The 17,182-nt window shown below is 49.4% G+C and overlaps 1 protein-coding gene and 1 long non-coding RNA gene across 4 annotated transcripts in view; one reads left to right on the top strand and one right to left on the bottom strand.

Annotated features, from left to right (window-relative positions):
- The window catches only part of ANTXR2 (ANTXR cell adhesion molecule 2), a 76,605-nt gene that overhangs the window by 38,123 nt on the left and 21,300 nt on the right, over positions 1-17,182 (top strand). For both annotated transcript variants that reach the window (XM_064711524.1, XM_064711525.1), the window contains exons 11-16: positions 1,704-1,782; positions 4,010-4,105; positions 8,447-8,488; positions 9,054-9,149; positions 12,015-12,182; positions 13,021-13,101. In XM_064711524.1, coding sequence (XP_064567594.1) covers positions 1,704-1,782; positions 4,010-4,105; positions 8,447-8,488; positions 9,054-9,149; positions 12,015-12,182; positions 13,021-13,101 — 562 coding nt within the window. The remainder of the gene's footprint in view (positions 1-1,703; positions 1,783-4,009; positions 4,106-8,446; positions 8,489-9,053; positions 9,150-12,014; positions 12,183-13,020; positions 13,102-17,182) is intronic.
- Positions 1,146-17,182, bottom strand: part of LOC135446937 (uncharacterized) — a 179,164-nt gene continuing 163,127 nt past the window's right edge. For both annotated transcript variants that reach the window (XR_010439939.1, XR_010439938.1), the window contains 6 exons: positions 11,877-12,056; positions 10,514-10,691; positions 9,052-9,199; positions 4,892-4,920; positions 4,697-4,801; positions 1,146-2,558 (listed from right to left, as the gene is read on the bottom strand). This is a non-coding gene — a long non-coding RNA (uncharacterized LOC135446937). The remainder of the gene's footprint in view (positions 2,559-4,696; positions 4,802-4,891; positions 4,921-9,051; positions 9,200-10,513; positions 10,692-11,876; positions 12,057-17,182) is intronic.

Below are 17,182 nucleotides of genomic sequence, written 5' to 3'. Positions count from 1 at the left end.
AGTCATGACAGTCTCAGGGAAGGAGTGCTTTAGTGTGTTGACATGTTCATCCTTTTGAAGATGAGGTAATTATCTGTGTGAGTTCACTCAGTGGCTTCCAGAACAGAGCGGCTATGATCAGCTCCAGTGACATCTCCAGTGGCTCATCCCTGCAGCGGTGTATCAGGGTGGAGCTGTGCCCGTGCTGGAGCTGATTGCTCAGTGAGCCTGCTCCCTGGGATCTGTCAGCGGGCTGACAGCAGGAGTGGGGCTGCAGAGCTGCGGGTGTGGGCTGGGAAATGCAATCTGGGCTGGTACCTAGTACAGGCAGGAACTGGTACTGTGCTGCATACAGCAAGGGCTACAATATACTCCAGCCCGCTGGGAAATCTTTGCTGTTTTACAGAATGTTTCATACAACCCAGTGAGCTCAAGAACATGCCAAGGTCCCCAGGATGCCAGGGAATGATCCTTTGCTTTAATGTGGCTTACGTGTTTTATCCAGGTGTGTTTCGTGTCCCTGTTTTGCTCCATCTGCTAGCAAAGACCATCTACCAAAACAGCCTCATTCCTCACTAGTGGCATGCAGGACGCAGAGAGCTGCCAGGGCACACAGGGCTGGTGGGGCAGCCACAGGAGTGTGTGAGCAGCTCAGCCTGGGGGTCCTCGTCTCCCCCAGGGGAGGCAGAAAACCCTCCTGCCCTGCAGTTCCAGGAGTGTTTGGCCAAACCTGAGCAGAATCCTCATGCTGCAATTTCCCCCAGCATTCCTCATGACAATGCCAAAACAAGTAATTGGAATTAAAAATAGTAAAAAGCACCACATCTTTAAAAAAGTCATCATTGACCAGAGTTTCACTGTGGTTTGATTTATTGCTCTGCAAGGGAATCAAATAGGTTTGGTTTTTTTATTGGTTCTGATTCACTTATTCCAGTGAATTCCAATTAGAAGGAGATTAGAGTTATTCTTTCTGTTGGATCAATTATTCAGAACAGAGATCATGTAAAAATGAGTTTAGTGGAAGCAACTCACTTCATTTTTGCTAAAACTGAAGAAGAAATGAGCCAAATTAGCTAAAATAGCTTTGAACTCCATATTGACTACAGTGTTTGTGCCAGAATAAAAACTCATGACATGTAAGAACGGTGTAAATGATTAATCATTTTAGTTCATGGATATCTACATTTTTATTTAATTACATCTATGCATAACATAAACTGTCTGAATCCTGGGAATCCAAGCCAGAGAAGCTGAGGAGTCTTATTCTGTTTAACATCCACCATGTGTTGTTTTCTTGTAGGGTTAATTTGTAAAATGTAAACCACATATTATTTGTATACAGTGTTCGGGGCTATTTATAGCAAGTCCTGACCATTTATAATTATCCGACATCTTTAACCATAATGTCTGTGTGTGACTAAGGAGATCGTTATGGAACAGACAAAACAATGCTACTTTTACAGCTGAACTTCAATTTATTTTATGGAAAACTTCTAGGAGTACTTTCTGCTCTGTGGAATGAGGAAGGGGTATTCTCTACTTGGGCAGCTCTTTGTCAAGGAGACCAAACTTATTCCCAAATAGGAATAAGCACAGGCTTCCATTTCCCCTCTGAGGACACTCCTTGTGGAGCAGAGGCTGTAGGTACAAGGGCCTGCACAGCAGGTATGAGCCTTTCTTGGCTCTTCCATGGCTGCTCATGTTTCTTCTTTGTCTCTTGGCAGAACCCTGGAGGTTTTGGTGAGTTTGAATGAAGGCCAGTCTTTCATGTCCAGCTCGTTAACCATCACTGCTTCTGAGTGTGTAAGTGAATGACTTCTGTCACTCCTTCTAAAATCCCCACACCCCGTTTCTCTTTGGACTTTGCCATTGCAAGGCCTCAGACACAGAACCTCTGCTTCCACTTTGCTGTGCAAAGCTGTGTCTTTCCAAGTACTGGGAGGCTTTCCTGCCCTCAGAGACCTGTCCTGAGGGCCAGGCGTGACAGTCAGCTGGGTCCCATTCTGGCATGGCTCTTCCCTCACCAGGGCTGGAGGGAGCAGAGGGGCACAAGTTGGCCCTTGAGCCTGTGTGTGGGGAGAGAGGTTAGAGCCTGCAGAGGTGCTAATGCTCTGCAACTCTGGGGCCCGAGTGAGGAGTGTAGGCTCTCAGCTCTTGTTCATCCGGGCAGACAGCTGTCCAAGCAGAGGCCAGAGTGTCCCACTTACACCTGGGAGTCAGGCAGTGTGAATATCCTGCTCAGTCTGATCACAGGTTATAGAAGAGATAAAAACTGCTTCTGGAAGAGACCACACACTTGTGCAGCCAGTGACTGTTCTAACTTAACACATATATTTTCTACTCTCACATTTTTGCTGTCCTTTAATTCCTTTTGTATTACACAGGATAGCTGGAATTTATGGAGGGAGATATGAGCCCACGGTGTTGAGCACGTGTTGTGCACGTGGGCCTTAAATGTGTCGTACCTCACACGAGACTGGAGAGCAGCTTTTCCATTGGGCGTGGAGCACAGGGAGAATCTCTTTTGCCCATCACCACACATGGCTCCCAACAGGATTTCTTTGCTCATAGATCAGTAACTGAAAAGAGAAAAAAAAAGACATTTTTATTCAATTCATTTAAAACCTCACCATTTGTGCAGCTGTAGAGATCAGAGCTCCAGTGCAGCCCTGCAGTTTGAGGAGGGAAGCCTGACTGAGCTGGGAGCCGAAGGAACACCCAGAGCCCAAATCACAGTTCTGTGTTCCAGGGCCTTTGTCAGTCAGCAGCATGCCAGCCGTACACCAGGCAGGGTGGCTGAGGGCTGAGCAGCACAGGAGCTGCTGCAGCCCAGCTGCAGCCTGCTGCACCTCAGCCCTTGCAGACAAGGCAACACATGGTGCCCCTGTAGGAGCTGCCAGGAGTGCACAGAGAGGAACAGAAAAGCCCTGACACAAAGCAGCTCGGAGCGAGGTGCTGGGTATGGCCTTCCCACTGAGCTGCATGGCAGCTCTGCTGCTCTGTGCTCACAGCCTGTCCTGGCAGGAAGCAGAGAGCTACAGATGTGCACAGCAGCAGGAAGAGCTTCTCAGCAGCCTTTTTTGTCTTTTTCTGGTTTCTGCTCTTGGCCTCTGCTGCAGCAAAGGCGGCTCCACACAAGAACTGCTGTTTCCATAGTAGCAGATGGGCAACTCAAGAAATGGGTCACTGCTAGAACTGCTCACTAATTCTGGGAGCTGAGCAGCTGACGGCTGAATGGGAGATGAGTTGCAAGTTACAGCCTCCCAACAAACACACGTTACTGCAGTGAAAACAAACAAAATCACACAGCATTAGGCACCCAGGCACCACTGTACCTGTGTGCCTCACTGCACCTGGCATACGGCTCTGTTCCACGCCCATGTGCAGTGGAGCAGTTCTGGGTCAGGACTGCTCATGCAGTATTCCAGTCTCAGTGGTCCTCTGGGTCTCTCCTTCTTTTCCCCAGCTGAAGTCTGAATAACTTTTATTTTCCTAGAGATGCTGTTGCGTTTCTGTCAGTGTTTTAAAAGCCTAAAGTGTAGGAATAAAGACACCCCCAGGAAGTGGGTTGGAGGTGTTGGAGGTGGGCTGCTCAGTTCTGTAGTTCAGGTGTTGCTGGAAGCAGGAACACTCCCTCCTTCAGTTGCAGGTTCCCACAGGATGGCTGCAGGGAGTTAATGTGCCACAGTCTGTGCAGGAGTATGGGCAATCTGCATCAAAGCCTCACAGGTGTACTATTTGTAGAGATGCCCTAAAACCTCCCTGCGTGCTCCCCAGTCCATGTGTGAGACCTGGGTCCTCATGGAGAAGGGCACCTCTGTGTTATCCACAGGCTTAGGATGAGACTTCCCCTGTCGGTGGCTGGTGTCTCATTCCCTAGCAGGCAAGGGACTCTGTTTCCTCAGGCTGGGCCTCATTGTGATCTCAGGGCTGTCAGCTGTACAAGTTTTACATCAGAAGGAAGGCGCTGGGCTGGCTTGTGGGGCGAGCGAGTGGGGCAGCACTGACACTGTCCTTGCTGTCTCCGCAGTCCAGTGGCGTGGGAGCGCTCATTGCCGTCCTTGTGCTCCTGCTGCTGGTGGCGCTCGGCCTGCTCTGGTGGTTCTGGCCCCTCTGCTGCAAAGTGGTGAGTACAGACCCTGGGAACAGCCCCTGCACCCTGAGCCATGGGTGGGAAACACAGATCCTGCAGGAAACGGGTGAAGTGATGGGGAGGCAGCTCTGGGGGGGGCTGTGACAGGCAGGAAAGGACTGGGGAGAGCAGCTCCAGCACTGGGGCTCCTCTGGGCACAGCCCCGCCTGTCTGAGTTACACACACAGGAACCAGCTCCAGCATGGTGCTCTTACTGGGAATGGGATGGCCTTAATGGTGTGCAGATGTTACCCTCAAATCAAGGACCACTTTAAAACTGCTCTCAGGAAAATTGGTATTTGTAGTCCATTATGGGCTCTCAGGTTGAAATCTCTATTTTTTTTTCATAATCCCTGCACACATCCATCTCTTTATCTGAGTGCCCTCTCTATCCCCACCACAGCAGCAGTGGTGTTGGTCACTTGCCTCCTGCCATTCCTTTCTGGGGGAGCAGGAAAGTTTATTATTCATCCAGCTCAAGGACAGCATGGGGGACTTGGGAAATGGAGATTGCTTCCCTGGTCTGGGTTTTGTTCCTGTCTGGGGCTTGTGGAATGTGGGGCAGAGAGGAAGTGGCCTTCTCACCTGACTGTGCTGCAGCCCTTGGGACCTGGGGGGGTCCATCGGGCCTCTGGCTGTCCAAGGGCAGGAAATCTCAGCCTCCATCTGCACCCTCACAGTCTGGGCTTCCTAAGGTGAGAACAAAAAGCCTCCCTTGTTCTCATTCTCCACAGCACAGGCCCAGCAGAAATCCAGGGCGCTTCCTCTTAATCGCCTTACCTCCACTGTGTTTCATATGATGAGCCTCCCTGTGGAAAAAGAACATTGTAAATCAGTAAAAAGCAAGCCCCGGTTTTCTTTTTATAAGAAAACCTAACCTTGATTCATAAACCAGCTTCAAAAGTTAAAATTCCTACATGAAGCAGTCCAGTGAATAGTTGTATATTACCAATTTTCAGCTTCATAAAACCATAGTTCTTCAAATGTTTGTGCCCTCTGTGTTTCCTCCTACCTCCTTTGGATACTATTTTGTTACTTCTAAAGAAAAGGTAACCTTAGGCCTCTTTGCTACAGCATTGCTGAGTTCCAAGCTCACACGCTGTTGCACTGAACCTACTGCAGAGCACTCATCCTTCCTTCTGGTTTTGCCGTCCCTCAGTTCTTGCCTTTCTCTCCTGCCCATGAGGCTTGGACATCCAGCACCTGGAAGGGCCACTTCTGGCTCAGTAGCATCCCTGAGAAGAGAGGCAGCATTAGGGCCAGGTAGGACCTACTCTTCCCTTCCTCTGGCTCTGCTTCCCTGGTTTCCTGGAACAAGGAGCAGGAGCACAGGAGTCAGATCCCGATGGAAAAGAGAGGTAGAGGGTGTTGTGGGCAGAACAAGTGTCTGTAGCCAGAGTGGGTTTCCCCCTGCCCACGGGCCCAGCTCCATCCTGCCTGGGGCTCGGTCTCACAGCCTTCCGTGGTGTAAGTCCCATGGACACTCAGAGGGTGGGGAGGGGGACTCCTCTTCCTTTTCCTTCCTTGTCCCCCACTTCCAAGGGTTTCACTGTGACAGTTCTGTCACTTGTCCCTCGCTGTGGAACATGTGATTGCAACAAGCTGGCTGTAGGCTCTGTGCTGACATCTCCTAATGCCCACATCATGGAGCGGCAGAGAAGTGTTAATGAGTGGATCAGAGGCACTGCTGCCTCAAGCACCAACTTCTTTTTTTAAATGATTTTTTTCCAAGAAATCAGCTCATCTCCAAACTCAAACCTTCATTCTTTGCGACTCACTAAATGAGATGGAGCTTTGCCTGGAGAGGCTGATAACAAAACCAAACAAACTGAGGAAGCAGCCCATCTCTCCATGAGGATAATAAGACAGCAGCATTATTCAGAGGCTTCCTTATTGAAACAGTCTGAATCCAGCTCAGGGAAAGTTAATTTACAATACTCAGGTCTTCCTCTCTGCAGTTCTGTGTGCTGCTCCATGCAGAGCTGCACGTGTGCCTTGGATTTCTCTTTTTCATAAACAGCTTTCTACTGATTTCACTTGGAAAATCACACGATTGAAAAGAATCCTTGTGTGTGCACGTGTGATTCGAGTGCGTGAGTGTGAGAGCCTGTGGAAGCATAAGGATGCAGGCATTGACATTCCAGTGCTGTCAGCAGGGTGAGGAGCTGCTACTCAAAGCAGATTATTTTCTCACACCACTGTCACTTTTAAAACAAGTTTCATTTTCTGAAGCCATTAGAAATAACAGCTAATTAATGGATTGCTTGGCTTTATACTGAATTTCCCCTCAAACTTCAGCAAGTTCAGGAGCTGGCACAGGATTAGATCCTCCACTGAGGAGATGAGCAAAAGCTGTCATTGACTATTGCCTTAGGAAGCCACAGTAAGCTCAAACAAGTCAGGTTTCCCTTGATTGTCCAGGGTGGGAGTTGTGATTCCTACATCCCCAATGGGCTTAGGGCCCGCAGGAATTCCATCCCTCATTGCGGGGAGGTTTGCTGGGCAAAGCTGTGCTCAGACAGATGTGAGGCTTCAGAGTGGCACAGCCATAGATGGGGAAGGGCAGTGCCATTTCATATGGGTGCATACAGACCCACCTAAGAGCACCTTCTCCTGTACAGCTGGCAGGCTTGACAGAGACAGAGACTGTTTTGGGACGATGATTAGGGACAGGTGAAATGGAAATAAGGACAGAAATTAAATAAGGTGTCCCTTCATTGAGAAAAAGTGCTGCTCTACTGTTTCCAGTCTTAAATATCTCCAGGCTTTGGCAAATCCTACTCAGCATCCAAGTATCTCTCAGCATCTGTCCCACAATCCTTCTGTGTTGCTGTTTCATGCAAAGTTAGGGTAATGATTCCAGTGTGGCTCTCAGGAGCGTTTCACTAATTAAATAATTACTTTCTGTTAAGTACGCTGGAAACTCCTGATGACTGGGAAGAAAAAGTGTTCAGAGCTGTTTAAAGAAAAGTAATGTCTGGCATGGTTTTGCAACATCCTAACAGCAAAGGGATGTCTCAAAGTTGAAATCCATAGTTACTTTCCAATCCACGCAAAGCACTCTGAGTTTGACATGAGCCATTCCATAATTTAAACCTGGAGGGCTGTGGAAAACTGATTCCAGGGGTGCCATAAGTTATTTATCCTATTGGGCCGAATTCCTTTATGCACTGCTGAAAGGCAGTCAGTAGTAACTTCCTGGGTGGGACTGATAACTGAAATATAAATCAAGATGGAAAACTCTACTGATCAGAAAAATATGTTTCTTTCATGTATTATGCTGACTGCAGTGGTATTTTTCATAGACAGTGTTTAATAAAAGTATTAAAATTAAACAGCACAGAGTGAATAAAGTAAGGCATATTTCAATTAAGTTATTTAAAACCTGTATTAGATTGAATTGTTTGTCAGCATGTACAGTTTTGGATATGTTTGTGTAATATCAAAGCATAACAAGAATGGACTCCTTGATATTCATGGTGTATTTTTTAGTCACTTCCAGGCAATACCCAAGCCCAAAACATGGCCCAATGTCACCAAAAAACTTACCAAGGTTAGCTTGCAAACCTGCTTTTCTCGTGGAGGAACGCCTGTGCATTCAGTTTTCAGCTGAATCAGTGAAGAGGGTCCCTTGCCTGTCCGTCCCCTGCTGGGACTGTCAGTGCTGGGCATTCTCTGAGCTTTATAGTGTGGATGTGACAAAGGGAATGGGAAGAGACTGTAGGGAGATTTAAATAGAGGTGTAAGAAATGCTCCCGGGAGTGGGCTTCACCCGGAGCAGTGTCAGAAGTGTGGGAGTGTGACTGCAGTGCAGGCACTGCACAGTCATGGAGCTGGGAGGTGGGAAATGAGAGGGCTGCGGAAGCGTCCTGGACATCCAGAGGTGAAGCCTGAGCTGCCAGAAGGCATTTCACACTTGTCACTGGGCCAGAGACTCCCCAGCAGCAGCCACAGCAGCAGTGGCAGCTCAGCCCACGCCTGTGCAGGACCTCACACAGCCCTCAGACGCTTTTCCTCCGGGATTGCTGACGGACTCTGGGGGGTCTCAGCGGTGGCTGTTCCTCACAGCGGCTGACACTCATCCGTCCAGGAAGCGCGGTGGCAGACACGTCTGCCCAGAGTGTCTGCAGGCTGGGGATGGCAGCTCTGGCAGACGGATGGTGCTCATTTCCAGAAGGCCTCGCTGATGGATGCTCAGGGGAGCGGGCAGCACAGACTGCCAGCTCGCTGGCCCTCATGGGGGCTTGGGTGGAAACAGGTCACTCTTACCATGGTCTGTTGCCTTGGGCTGCTGCAGTACAGCACCTTATTCTTTCCTGTGTTTGGTTCTTTCAGGTCATCAAGGATCCCCCTCCACCTCCGCCAGCCCCAAAAGAGGTATGGTACCCCCACATGGAACCACTCCTGTGCTTCCCTGTGCTCTGCATGTCTGCCTCCTTGTCCGAGTGCTGCCCGAGAAAGGACTGCCTTGGGGGGTGCCTTCACTGGAGCACAGGGTTCCTAAAGTCCAGATCTCTGCTCTCACAGATCTGGATGTGTGGCGTTCTCCACAGACCTCAGCTCAGTGTGGCCTGAATTAAGCCCAGATCTGCAGAAACACTTAGGGCTTTTATTCCAAGACAGCTTTGTTTTCCACATTCTGCACTGAAAGCAGAAAGCTTGAATAGCCCTTGTCCAACATCTAAAGATTCATGTAGGAATTAGGCAGTGTTTTCCCCCTGCTCTGTCATTCCAGGCACTGAGGAATCCCCCTAACAAGGGAATTTCTCTCCCTCTTACAGGCAGTAACACACTGGAGGCTCTGCTGTCCTGAGTGTTTGCACCCCTTTCACAACCAACAGGGTATGCTCTGGGAACTCCAGTGGAATACACAGAAAAGACATTCAGTGTGTGGGTGTGGAAGCATCTTTTAAAAGTAAACACCATTTGAATGTACTTACAGGAAGAAGAACAGGAGCCCTTGCCTTCCAAGAAGTGGCCCACGGTGGATGCTTCCTACTACGGTGGACGAGGAGTTGGGGGAATTAAGAGGATGGAGGTTGGTATGATTTGGAGATGGCAGTTCCCTCAAGCACGAGCTCTCTGAGGCTGCAATTGTGGAAACAAAGACTTGACAGTGCACTGAAAATACAAGGCCATAATGTGTGCTTGTCTTCCCACTGGCATAAGCCTTGGAAAATTCGTTACCATATCGAACAATTCTGACCTTGCCTCTGAAAGAACAGCTTTCAGTAGTTCCATTTGACTGGGACTTTAAATAGCTGCCTCAAGACATGCTCTTTCCATCACGCTAATGAGAAAGAGAGAGTGAGAGCCTTTTCTGCGTGTTTTGGAAGGAATTACAGTGAAACATAAGTCCCCCAAGTGTGGGCCAGCCAAATGCGCTGACAATGGTGACGCTGAGGAGAGGCTTGATCCCAGAGGGACTCGCAGCGACAACAGAGCCTGTCTTTGAAGAGACACGATAGCATCATGTTAATTAAAACAGAATGAAGAATGTGCATCCTTATGGGCACATCCTTATGGCAGGTTTTGTAGTCAAGTCAGCCTATATGGAATGTGCAAAGCAGTTCCTAACTGCAGTCCAGGAAGCTGTCTCTGTCTGAAACACCCACCTAGGCCATACTGAAGTGTCTTGATGAAACTTTAAAGGTATTGGCCTAATCAGCTTTGCTCGAGTACTTTTTAAATGCAGAGGCAGAATATGCAGGTTTGAAGCTGTGTCACTTATATGCATTTTCTTCAGCAGTTCAGAATTGCTAATTTAGAAGAGCTTCAGATTTCACAAAAAGAAAACATTTTGTGCAGTGTTTTTCAGAAGCAAACTAGGAAATGCTTTCCAACATCAAGAATTACAAGCCTGGATTTGAGGGAAACTATGATAGCCTCCAGGAGGGGCTCCCAAATGGGATCCTGCACAATGGAGCAGAAAGCTCATGAACACAAGTGACATCGGGACCACAAAGAAAGACATGTTCAGCCCATGGCAAAAATGCAAACGAGGGTAGAAACTGATGATTAGTTTAGAAAACCTTTTCATCTGTGGTAGGAATTTTGTGCAGGACTAAGGGCTAAAGAAGTTAACCAACTGAAATTCCTGCCAGCATAATCATGGGCCCTAGAAAAAAGCCCCCCTTGTGTGGGGCTGTGTGGCTCTGTCTGTCCCTGAGACCCCAGAGCAGTGTCAGGTGTGGCTGGGCACCGATGGTCAGTGCCTCTGGGTTTGAGTAGGGAGCTTCACCTCTGCCCTGCTGTGTCTGGGACAGGCTGGGAAGATGGGCTCTGGCTGTAGGGAAAGCAGGACAGGCCTCACAGCTCTCCCTGGCCCAGAAGAGGACGCTGCTCCTTTAGGGAGCTGGGGAAGAAGCGAGAGAAAACACTCCAAGGGAGGTTGTTCCTTACCTGGCAGGTAAAGGTGGTTTCTGTGCCATGGCCAGTGACAAACTTGCTGGTCCAGTTTGTCATTTCTTCCATGTTTGCAGTCCATGTGGCAGTGGAGTCGTCTGGTTTTTATTGCTTCTCTAGCTTCTTTTCTTCTGCCATTCCTTCAGCAGCCGGATTCATCTGGCTGCTTCCCTTTCTGGAGAAGGGAAGGGACTGAACCATCACCTTTGCACTTCCCACTCCTGTGCTGGAGCAGGTACCCATCCACTCCTGCCTTCTCCACTAGCTCCACTCCTCTGTGACAATCCCAGATAGCTTGGGCAGTGCTCTCCTAGCTCTGTCTTTTGGCATTGCTTTAAAGTTTTGTGATGTCATTGCCAGACCCCAACTGTTACAGTTAATTCATTTTTATGTAAAAATTGGGTGGTCAGACTCCACCACTTGTGGTTTCTTCTGGGTGAATTGGCTTTTGTGTGAAGGAGAAGGTAATTTTTTCAGTGAGAGATCCACCAGCTAATGGTTTTAACAGTGTTTAAAATACATGTTAGCAGCCACATGACAAGCCCTGTAAAAGTACCACTGATCACAGTGAAGACACAGGTGTACAGGGGCCTCCTGGCAGGCCACATCTCAGCAAATGGCATGATTATGGCAAGTCTTGCTGAAATGGTCCAGGCCACTTTCACTAAGGACTCTCAAACTTTCAGCTGTTCCTTTTTGGATGAGAAGGGAACAGCCTTATCCAGGCTTGTTTCTGTGCACACTACAGCAAACACTGCTGCTCAGATTGCTGCATGGTGCTTGAGAAGGTGAAACAGGATTCCTGCAGCAAGGCGAATTATCCCTCTTAGCAGGGAGGTTTTTCCATGTATTTAATCTCCAGAGCACAGTGAGTACAGCCTGTATGGAAGTGGGAATATGTGTCTCCCTGGCAGTGATAATCCTGGTTTCCTTCTCTTTCAACTCTCTATATATTTTATACACTTGGAGCAGTGTAACACGCACAGTTAACATTATCATACACAGTGTTGCATGTTCTGCATGCACTTAGGCAGGGTAGACAGCTTCACCTGTACTTCTCCAGCATGTATCTTCCTGCAGGACAACATGGAAACCTGAGCAGGTTCAGGGGACTTCTGCTTAAACTTCCCTAGGCATCACATTAAATCTACACTGGGGTTCTTGAAAACTCTCTGGGCTAAGAGACCTGGTTCAGAAATCTTAGCCTTCATGGGTGCAGGTTAAGGTCTGATATTTTAGGATAAATAAGAAGTAGAAATTATATTTTTATATCATTACTTAGAGATTTCACAGATCCCCTGTCCCCCATGTGAAGCAAGATAGGATTTTTCAGTACTGAGACTTATTTACAGACATTTACCTAAGACTGAAGAGGTAGTGTTCTCCTCGGTACCTCCTCTCTTGTTTATCCAGCACCTCTTCCAGATTTACCCTCTGTTATTTGCAGCAGTTTCCCTGACCTGAGGTGCACTCACACCTGAACTCTACCTTTCCTCAGGTGCGCTGGGGCGACAAAGGCTCCACAGAAGAAGGGGCCAGGCTGGAAAAAGCAAAGAATGCTGTGGTGAAACTCCCAGAAGAACCAGAAGAACCTTTTCACCCTAAACCACCTAAACGAAAGCCTACCTCACCAGCCATACAGCAGAAGTGGTACACGCCAATCAAGGTATCTGTTCAGTCTTTGGCACGACTGTTACTAAGGGCTGGGTTCTTTGTGCCTTATGCAGGCTGAGCTGTGCCTTACTTTCCAAGTGTTCCCATTCAAGTGTAATGTGCTATTCTCGAAGGGAACACCTACTCAGCAGGAATGGCAGGAGCAGTTTGTAGCCCTAAATGCAATACTTGATCATTACTGCCACATTCTGTTTGCCTCCCCTTAAAAAGGGACATATTGTACAGTGAGAGCATTAAAATCTATGGGGGCTTTGTTGGCTTAGTAGAGCTAATTAAACCCAAAACTGCACAGTTTGTAGCTGCTACACTAAGTTTTAAACACACATTGTCATGACAAACCAAGAAAAGCAAAAAATTACATAAAACAATGTAATGCAAGAATTCTGATAAAAAGCGAATTGTTCTATCTGGCTCATATGGATGGTGCTCTGAGTCACCTGCCAGGAGAGCACAAGCACTGCCTACAGGCAGAGGGTAGGTCTGTAAATACCTTGCCTTTAGGTGTTAAGAGCAGCAAACACCCAGGTGTAGCTGGGACACTGGACACTGCTGTGTTCCCAAGTGCCTGCCACTCCTTTCTGACCCCCAGAAAGCCCTGAAGCCGTGATGTCCAGACACACAGGCAAGGTCTGGAGCCATCTGTGCAGTGTGGGATGCTCCTAACCGGCTCTGCTCCCCAGGCACTCCGGGTGGGCAGGAGCAGCACCACAGTGGTTGCAGGGGACACAGGCCAGCCTTAGCTCTGCTCGCCAGGCTCCAGGGAAGCGGTGCTGCTTCCCTGTGCGGGTGGGGGTGCTGCTGTCCCTGACTGAGCCCCCGTGTCCCCGCAGGGCCGGCTGGATGCGCTGTGGGCGCTGCTGCGGCGCCAGTACGACAGAGTCTCGCTGATGCGGCCTCAGCAAGGAGACCAGGTGGGTGTGCGGGACACGGCCGGCCAGGGGCCGGGACACGGCCCGGGGGGAGCAGAGCGACACCAGAGTGGCACGGCGGGAAGGACGACACACCGGGGGGAAGGGCGACACACCGGGCGATCCAGGTGGTGAAAGGGGTGTGGCACCAGCCTGGATGCGCAGCACTGGCACAGGGCTGGCGGAGGCAGAGGGAGGGGTGCTGGATGTGGTGTGTGCTCAGGTGGAGAACAGGAACACAGCCTCGTGCAGGGTAAACTCTTGTCACAGGCACATACATCACTCTCAGACCCAGCTGTTTGTAACAGCAGAGGCTGGCAATAATGTCCATGCAAGTTGCTTCTACGAGCTTTGCACTTGCACACCAATGACACCTTTCACAGAAGAAGAAGGTGAGGAAATATGTTTTCTCAGATAATCCTTTCTCCTGGAACATCTCTGGCCACTGAAAAAGGGGCCTCTCCCCCAGATGCTGCTGAGGACACAGAGCTGCTGTTTGCACCTCTGATAGTGAAACCAGATCAAATATTTTTGATTGCTGCTCCTCAGAAAAATATCACTTTGATTGTCAGCATTTATCTCCTGCATCCACTCAGCTTCCTATCTGTGGCACTTGGGAAGAGCCACGGGAGCAAATGCTTTACTTTCAACAGGATGGCAGCAGGTCACAGTCTCACATACTCCAGGGCATTGTCTGTGCACCATGTGACATGAAGGCCACATAAAAGGATGACAGGGCTGAAAGGGAGGGAGTTACATGTGGTAGAATGGGAGGTAATGGGAATTTTGATTATTTTCCCGGGATGAAGTTTGGTGCTGTTCAAAAGGATGAGGAGGTGAGACTAAGGTAAGGCAAGTGTTGGAAACAGCAGAATGGCCAAGTGCCGTGCTGCAGGTGGAGAGCACAGCTGGATACAGCTGTTAGCATTGTTACCGTGGCAGGTTAGTCACTGTTTGCATGAATGATGCATGTGACATGGAGCAGCAATAACAACGGCAATCTACACACAAAATACATGGCACAATACAGTTTAACAGGTAAATGCAATGTAAACAGGAATGTAGAAGTATGCCTTAAAAGGCTAAAAAAGTGTCAACCAGGGCCTGTTTTGGGGATCTCTGCCCCTTTTAAAGGGAAGGAGTTACTGTAAGGATTGGCCTGGGGGCAGGCTTTGCTGAGCCATTGTGCAGTCAGATACCCTCCTTCCCTGCGCCTGACAGGAGCAACACTGGCCAGCATCTCAGCTTGTGAAAAACAGAGTGGCAGCTCAAGGGAAAAGGAATGGTGGGTCAGATGTGACCTCTGTCACTGCAGAGTGCCATTTCTGTCTGCGCAGTGTTTGGTGTCTTGGGGAAAAAATGGCATCTTTTTCCTTGTTCCTAACACACTGGGTGGAGATCCCATGGTGGGCCCCTGGTGTGTGTCAGTGCACGAGTGTGCACAGGGAGAAACACACAGACACACAGACACAGACACACAGACACACAAAGCCATGGAGTTGTTCATCACCTTTCTGTTGCTGTTTAGGAACTTGTCAGTTCCTTTTGTAAAAGATCTCACTGCTGAACTGGAGTGCTTGATGAGGCAGTTGAAATTTGGGCATGAGGTATCAAAGCAGAGCGAGCAGTTGGTGCATCCCCGTGCTGTCCTGGCTGTGCCGTGCGGCAGGCGGTGCCGGGAGGGCCGTAGCAGGAGGCTGCGGGGGAGGCCAGGGCCGCGGGAGCCGCGCCCAGGTGTGGGCACACCTAGCAGGCTGCGGGCACAGCTGTGCGGTGGCCGCGGGAGCGCAGGGCAGGCCGGGGCACGTGGGGCCCGGGGGCTGCAGCACTAAAGGTAGCACGGCTTAGACACAGCTGCTCCCCGGCTCGCCTCAGGCACAAATCCAGAGATCCAACGCGGGCTGGCTGTGCTGGGGGCCGAGGACACGCAGCCACTTCAGAGACAGCTGCACGCCGCGGCAGCTGCGCCGGGCTCCCAGTGAGGGATGAGGACAGCAGGTATGGATCGAGGGCCCCACAAACAGCCTCCATTAAGCCACGAGCGCTTTTGAAGGGCTCCCATCAAACAGAGCAAGTCCGCAGCAGGAGATTTCGGCTGCAGAACCATGTGGTGTTTTCTGCGCTAACAAGGTAATTTATAAATGATGCATTACCCTGTGTCTGTGCTCCTAGCTAGACTTCCTTCCTTTTTTTTATTAAAGGGGCAAATAAGACTGAGCCACAGCAGTCTGGGCTACTCTGATAAACCAGTTCAGTGTCCAAGGATCTGTACTGAACTTCTTTTGCCAGGAGTCTGGGGCTGCCCAGGAACACAGCCTGGCACAGGGGCACAGCACCAGCCTCAGGGGCCTAGCTTTTCCTCTAAATCCTTGTGTTTGTTTTCCAAGTCACAGTTTAGCACCACAAGGTGATCATCAGCGGTTTGGATTCTTTGTCTGAGCTTGCTGCAATGTGATGGTGGCTGAGACACTGATCCTGTGTGCATTTATGCACACAAACATCTTTAAGTCCATGGCACTTGTAATGAAGATTTTGCCCTATCAGGATGGAAATAGGAGTCAGTGGTAAAGGAAGAGAAAGACTGTACTTCATTCTAGGACAATCAGAAGAGACGAGAACCATAGAATGCTTCCAGGTTGTACTTCCATATACAAACCAGCCTTTTAAACAGGAAGACACTGGTACTTGTTTTTAAGCCTGTTAGTTTTTTCCTGCTTTAAAGGTCTTTTCTAATAATGGCTGCAGAGTTACCACAAACATCTGTTTAAACTGTTACTTTTGAGCATCTCTGCATAATACAAAAGTAATACATTCTGCACATGCAAGATGTGGCTAGCAGTGCTCCCTCCAAAAGGAAGCTCCTGGTCACTGGAATCATGCCCTCTCCCTGTAGCCTGAGCTGCTTTCAGGAGGGTCTGGCTGGCTGCCTGGCAGGTGTCCATCCTGACTAGAGTGGCTCTCCTGGCAGTCGGATTTGCTGTCAGTCAGTGGGAGCGGGAGGGACCCTCTTGCTGAAGAGAGGATGTTGTGCTGGTGTCAGGAGAAACAGGGATATTTTCCCAACTACGTAGGCAGCAGTTCTTGGCACTGCCTTCCTTGGTGCAGATGAGTCTGCTGCTCTCTTGAACAAGCCTTGGGGACTCATCCCTCTGTGCGCAGTGGTAGGAATGAGAAAGCAGGAAGAAGCCAACCTGCCTGTCAGTTCCAAGGCCATGTGGCATGGGATGGCAGCCATGGAGGAAGGAACGCCAGTGCTGGGGGCAGCATGGATGTGCCATAGGTGCCCCACAGCTTCCCTGCCAGCACACGAGCAGTGCAAACCCCCAAGCCAAGCCAAAGAAAACCTTTCCCTGGGCAGGGCAGGGGCTGGTAATCACAGAGTGTTTCACTGCACAGAATTCCCAAGCAACAAGCACATTTGTTTTCCTCATCCTGACGACACCTTTCCCATGGAGTGAGCTGCAGCAGAGTGATGGATGCAGCAGGCCTGTTCCCCTGGCCAGATTATTCCTCCCCTGTGAGCTGGCGGCGCAGGGCAGCTGTCCGAGCGGCTGGCCGGGATTCGGGAATGGCCGCTGAGCTAATCTCCAGGCTTTGCAGATGAAGGAGGCAGCAGATAACAGGATTAAAGTTTCCCGACCCAGGGTTTTCACAGCCCGAGACACGGGCGGAGGGGGAGACAGAATGACTTCTGTCATTAATCTTAATTGATTGCCAAGAGGTTTTTAATCTGGCTTATTAATTAGGAAGGTCCTTAACACACTGTCTACATATCAACATCAGATGCTCTTTTGGGACTTTGGGGACATATGGCCTATCTATATTTACATTCACACAATTTACACATACATACATCGCTGTATGGGAGCTGCTCGCATGTATAACGCGCACGCAGCGCCGAGGAAGCGTTTGCATTCACACAGTGTTCAGCAAAAGGGGATGGAAATGAAAAAACACCTCGCTCAAAGGTTACATTCCCACACTCTGAACTCCCATACCTCTGTTTATATTGATATGTGTATTAATCCAGATCAATTTTATGTGCCATTTATCTAGATTAGCATTCAAATGGCATTCTTGGTTT

The sequence above is a fragment of the Zonotrichia leucophrys genome, chromosome 4 (assembly GCF_028769735.1).
Source record: "Zonotrichia leucophrys gambelii isolate GWCS_2022_RI chromosome 4, RI_Zleu_2.0, whole genome shotgun sequence".
NCBI lineage: Eukaryota > Metazoa > Chordata > Aves > Passeriformes > Passerellidae > Zonotrichia > Zonotrichia leucophrys.
The sequence above is the reverse complement of the archived record's forward strand: the minus strand, read 5'-3'. Positions and strand labels throughout refer to the sequence as shown.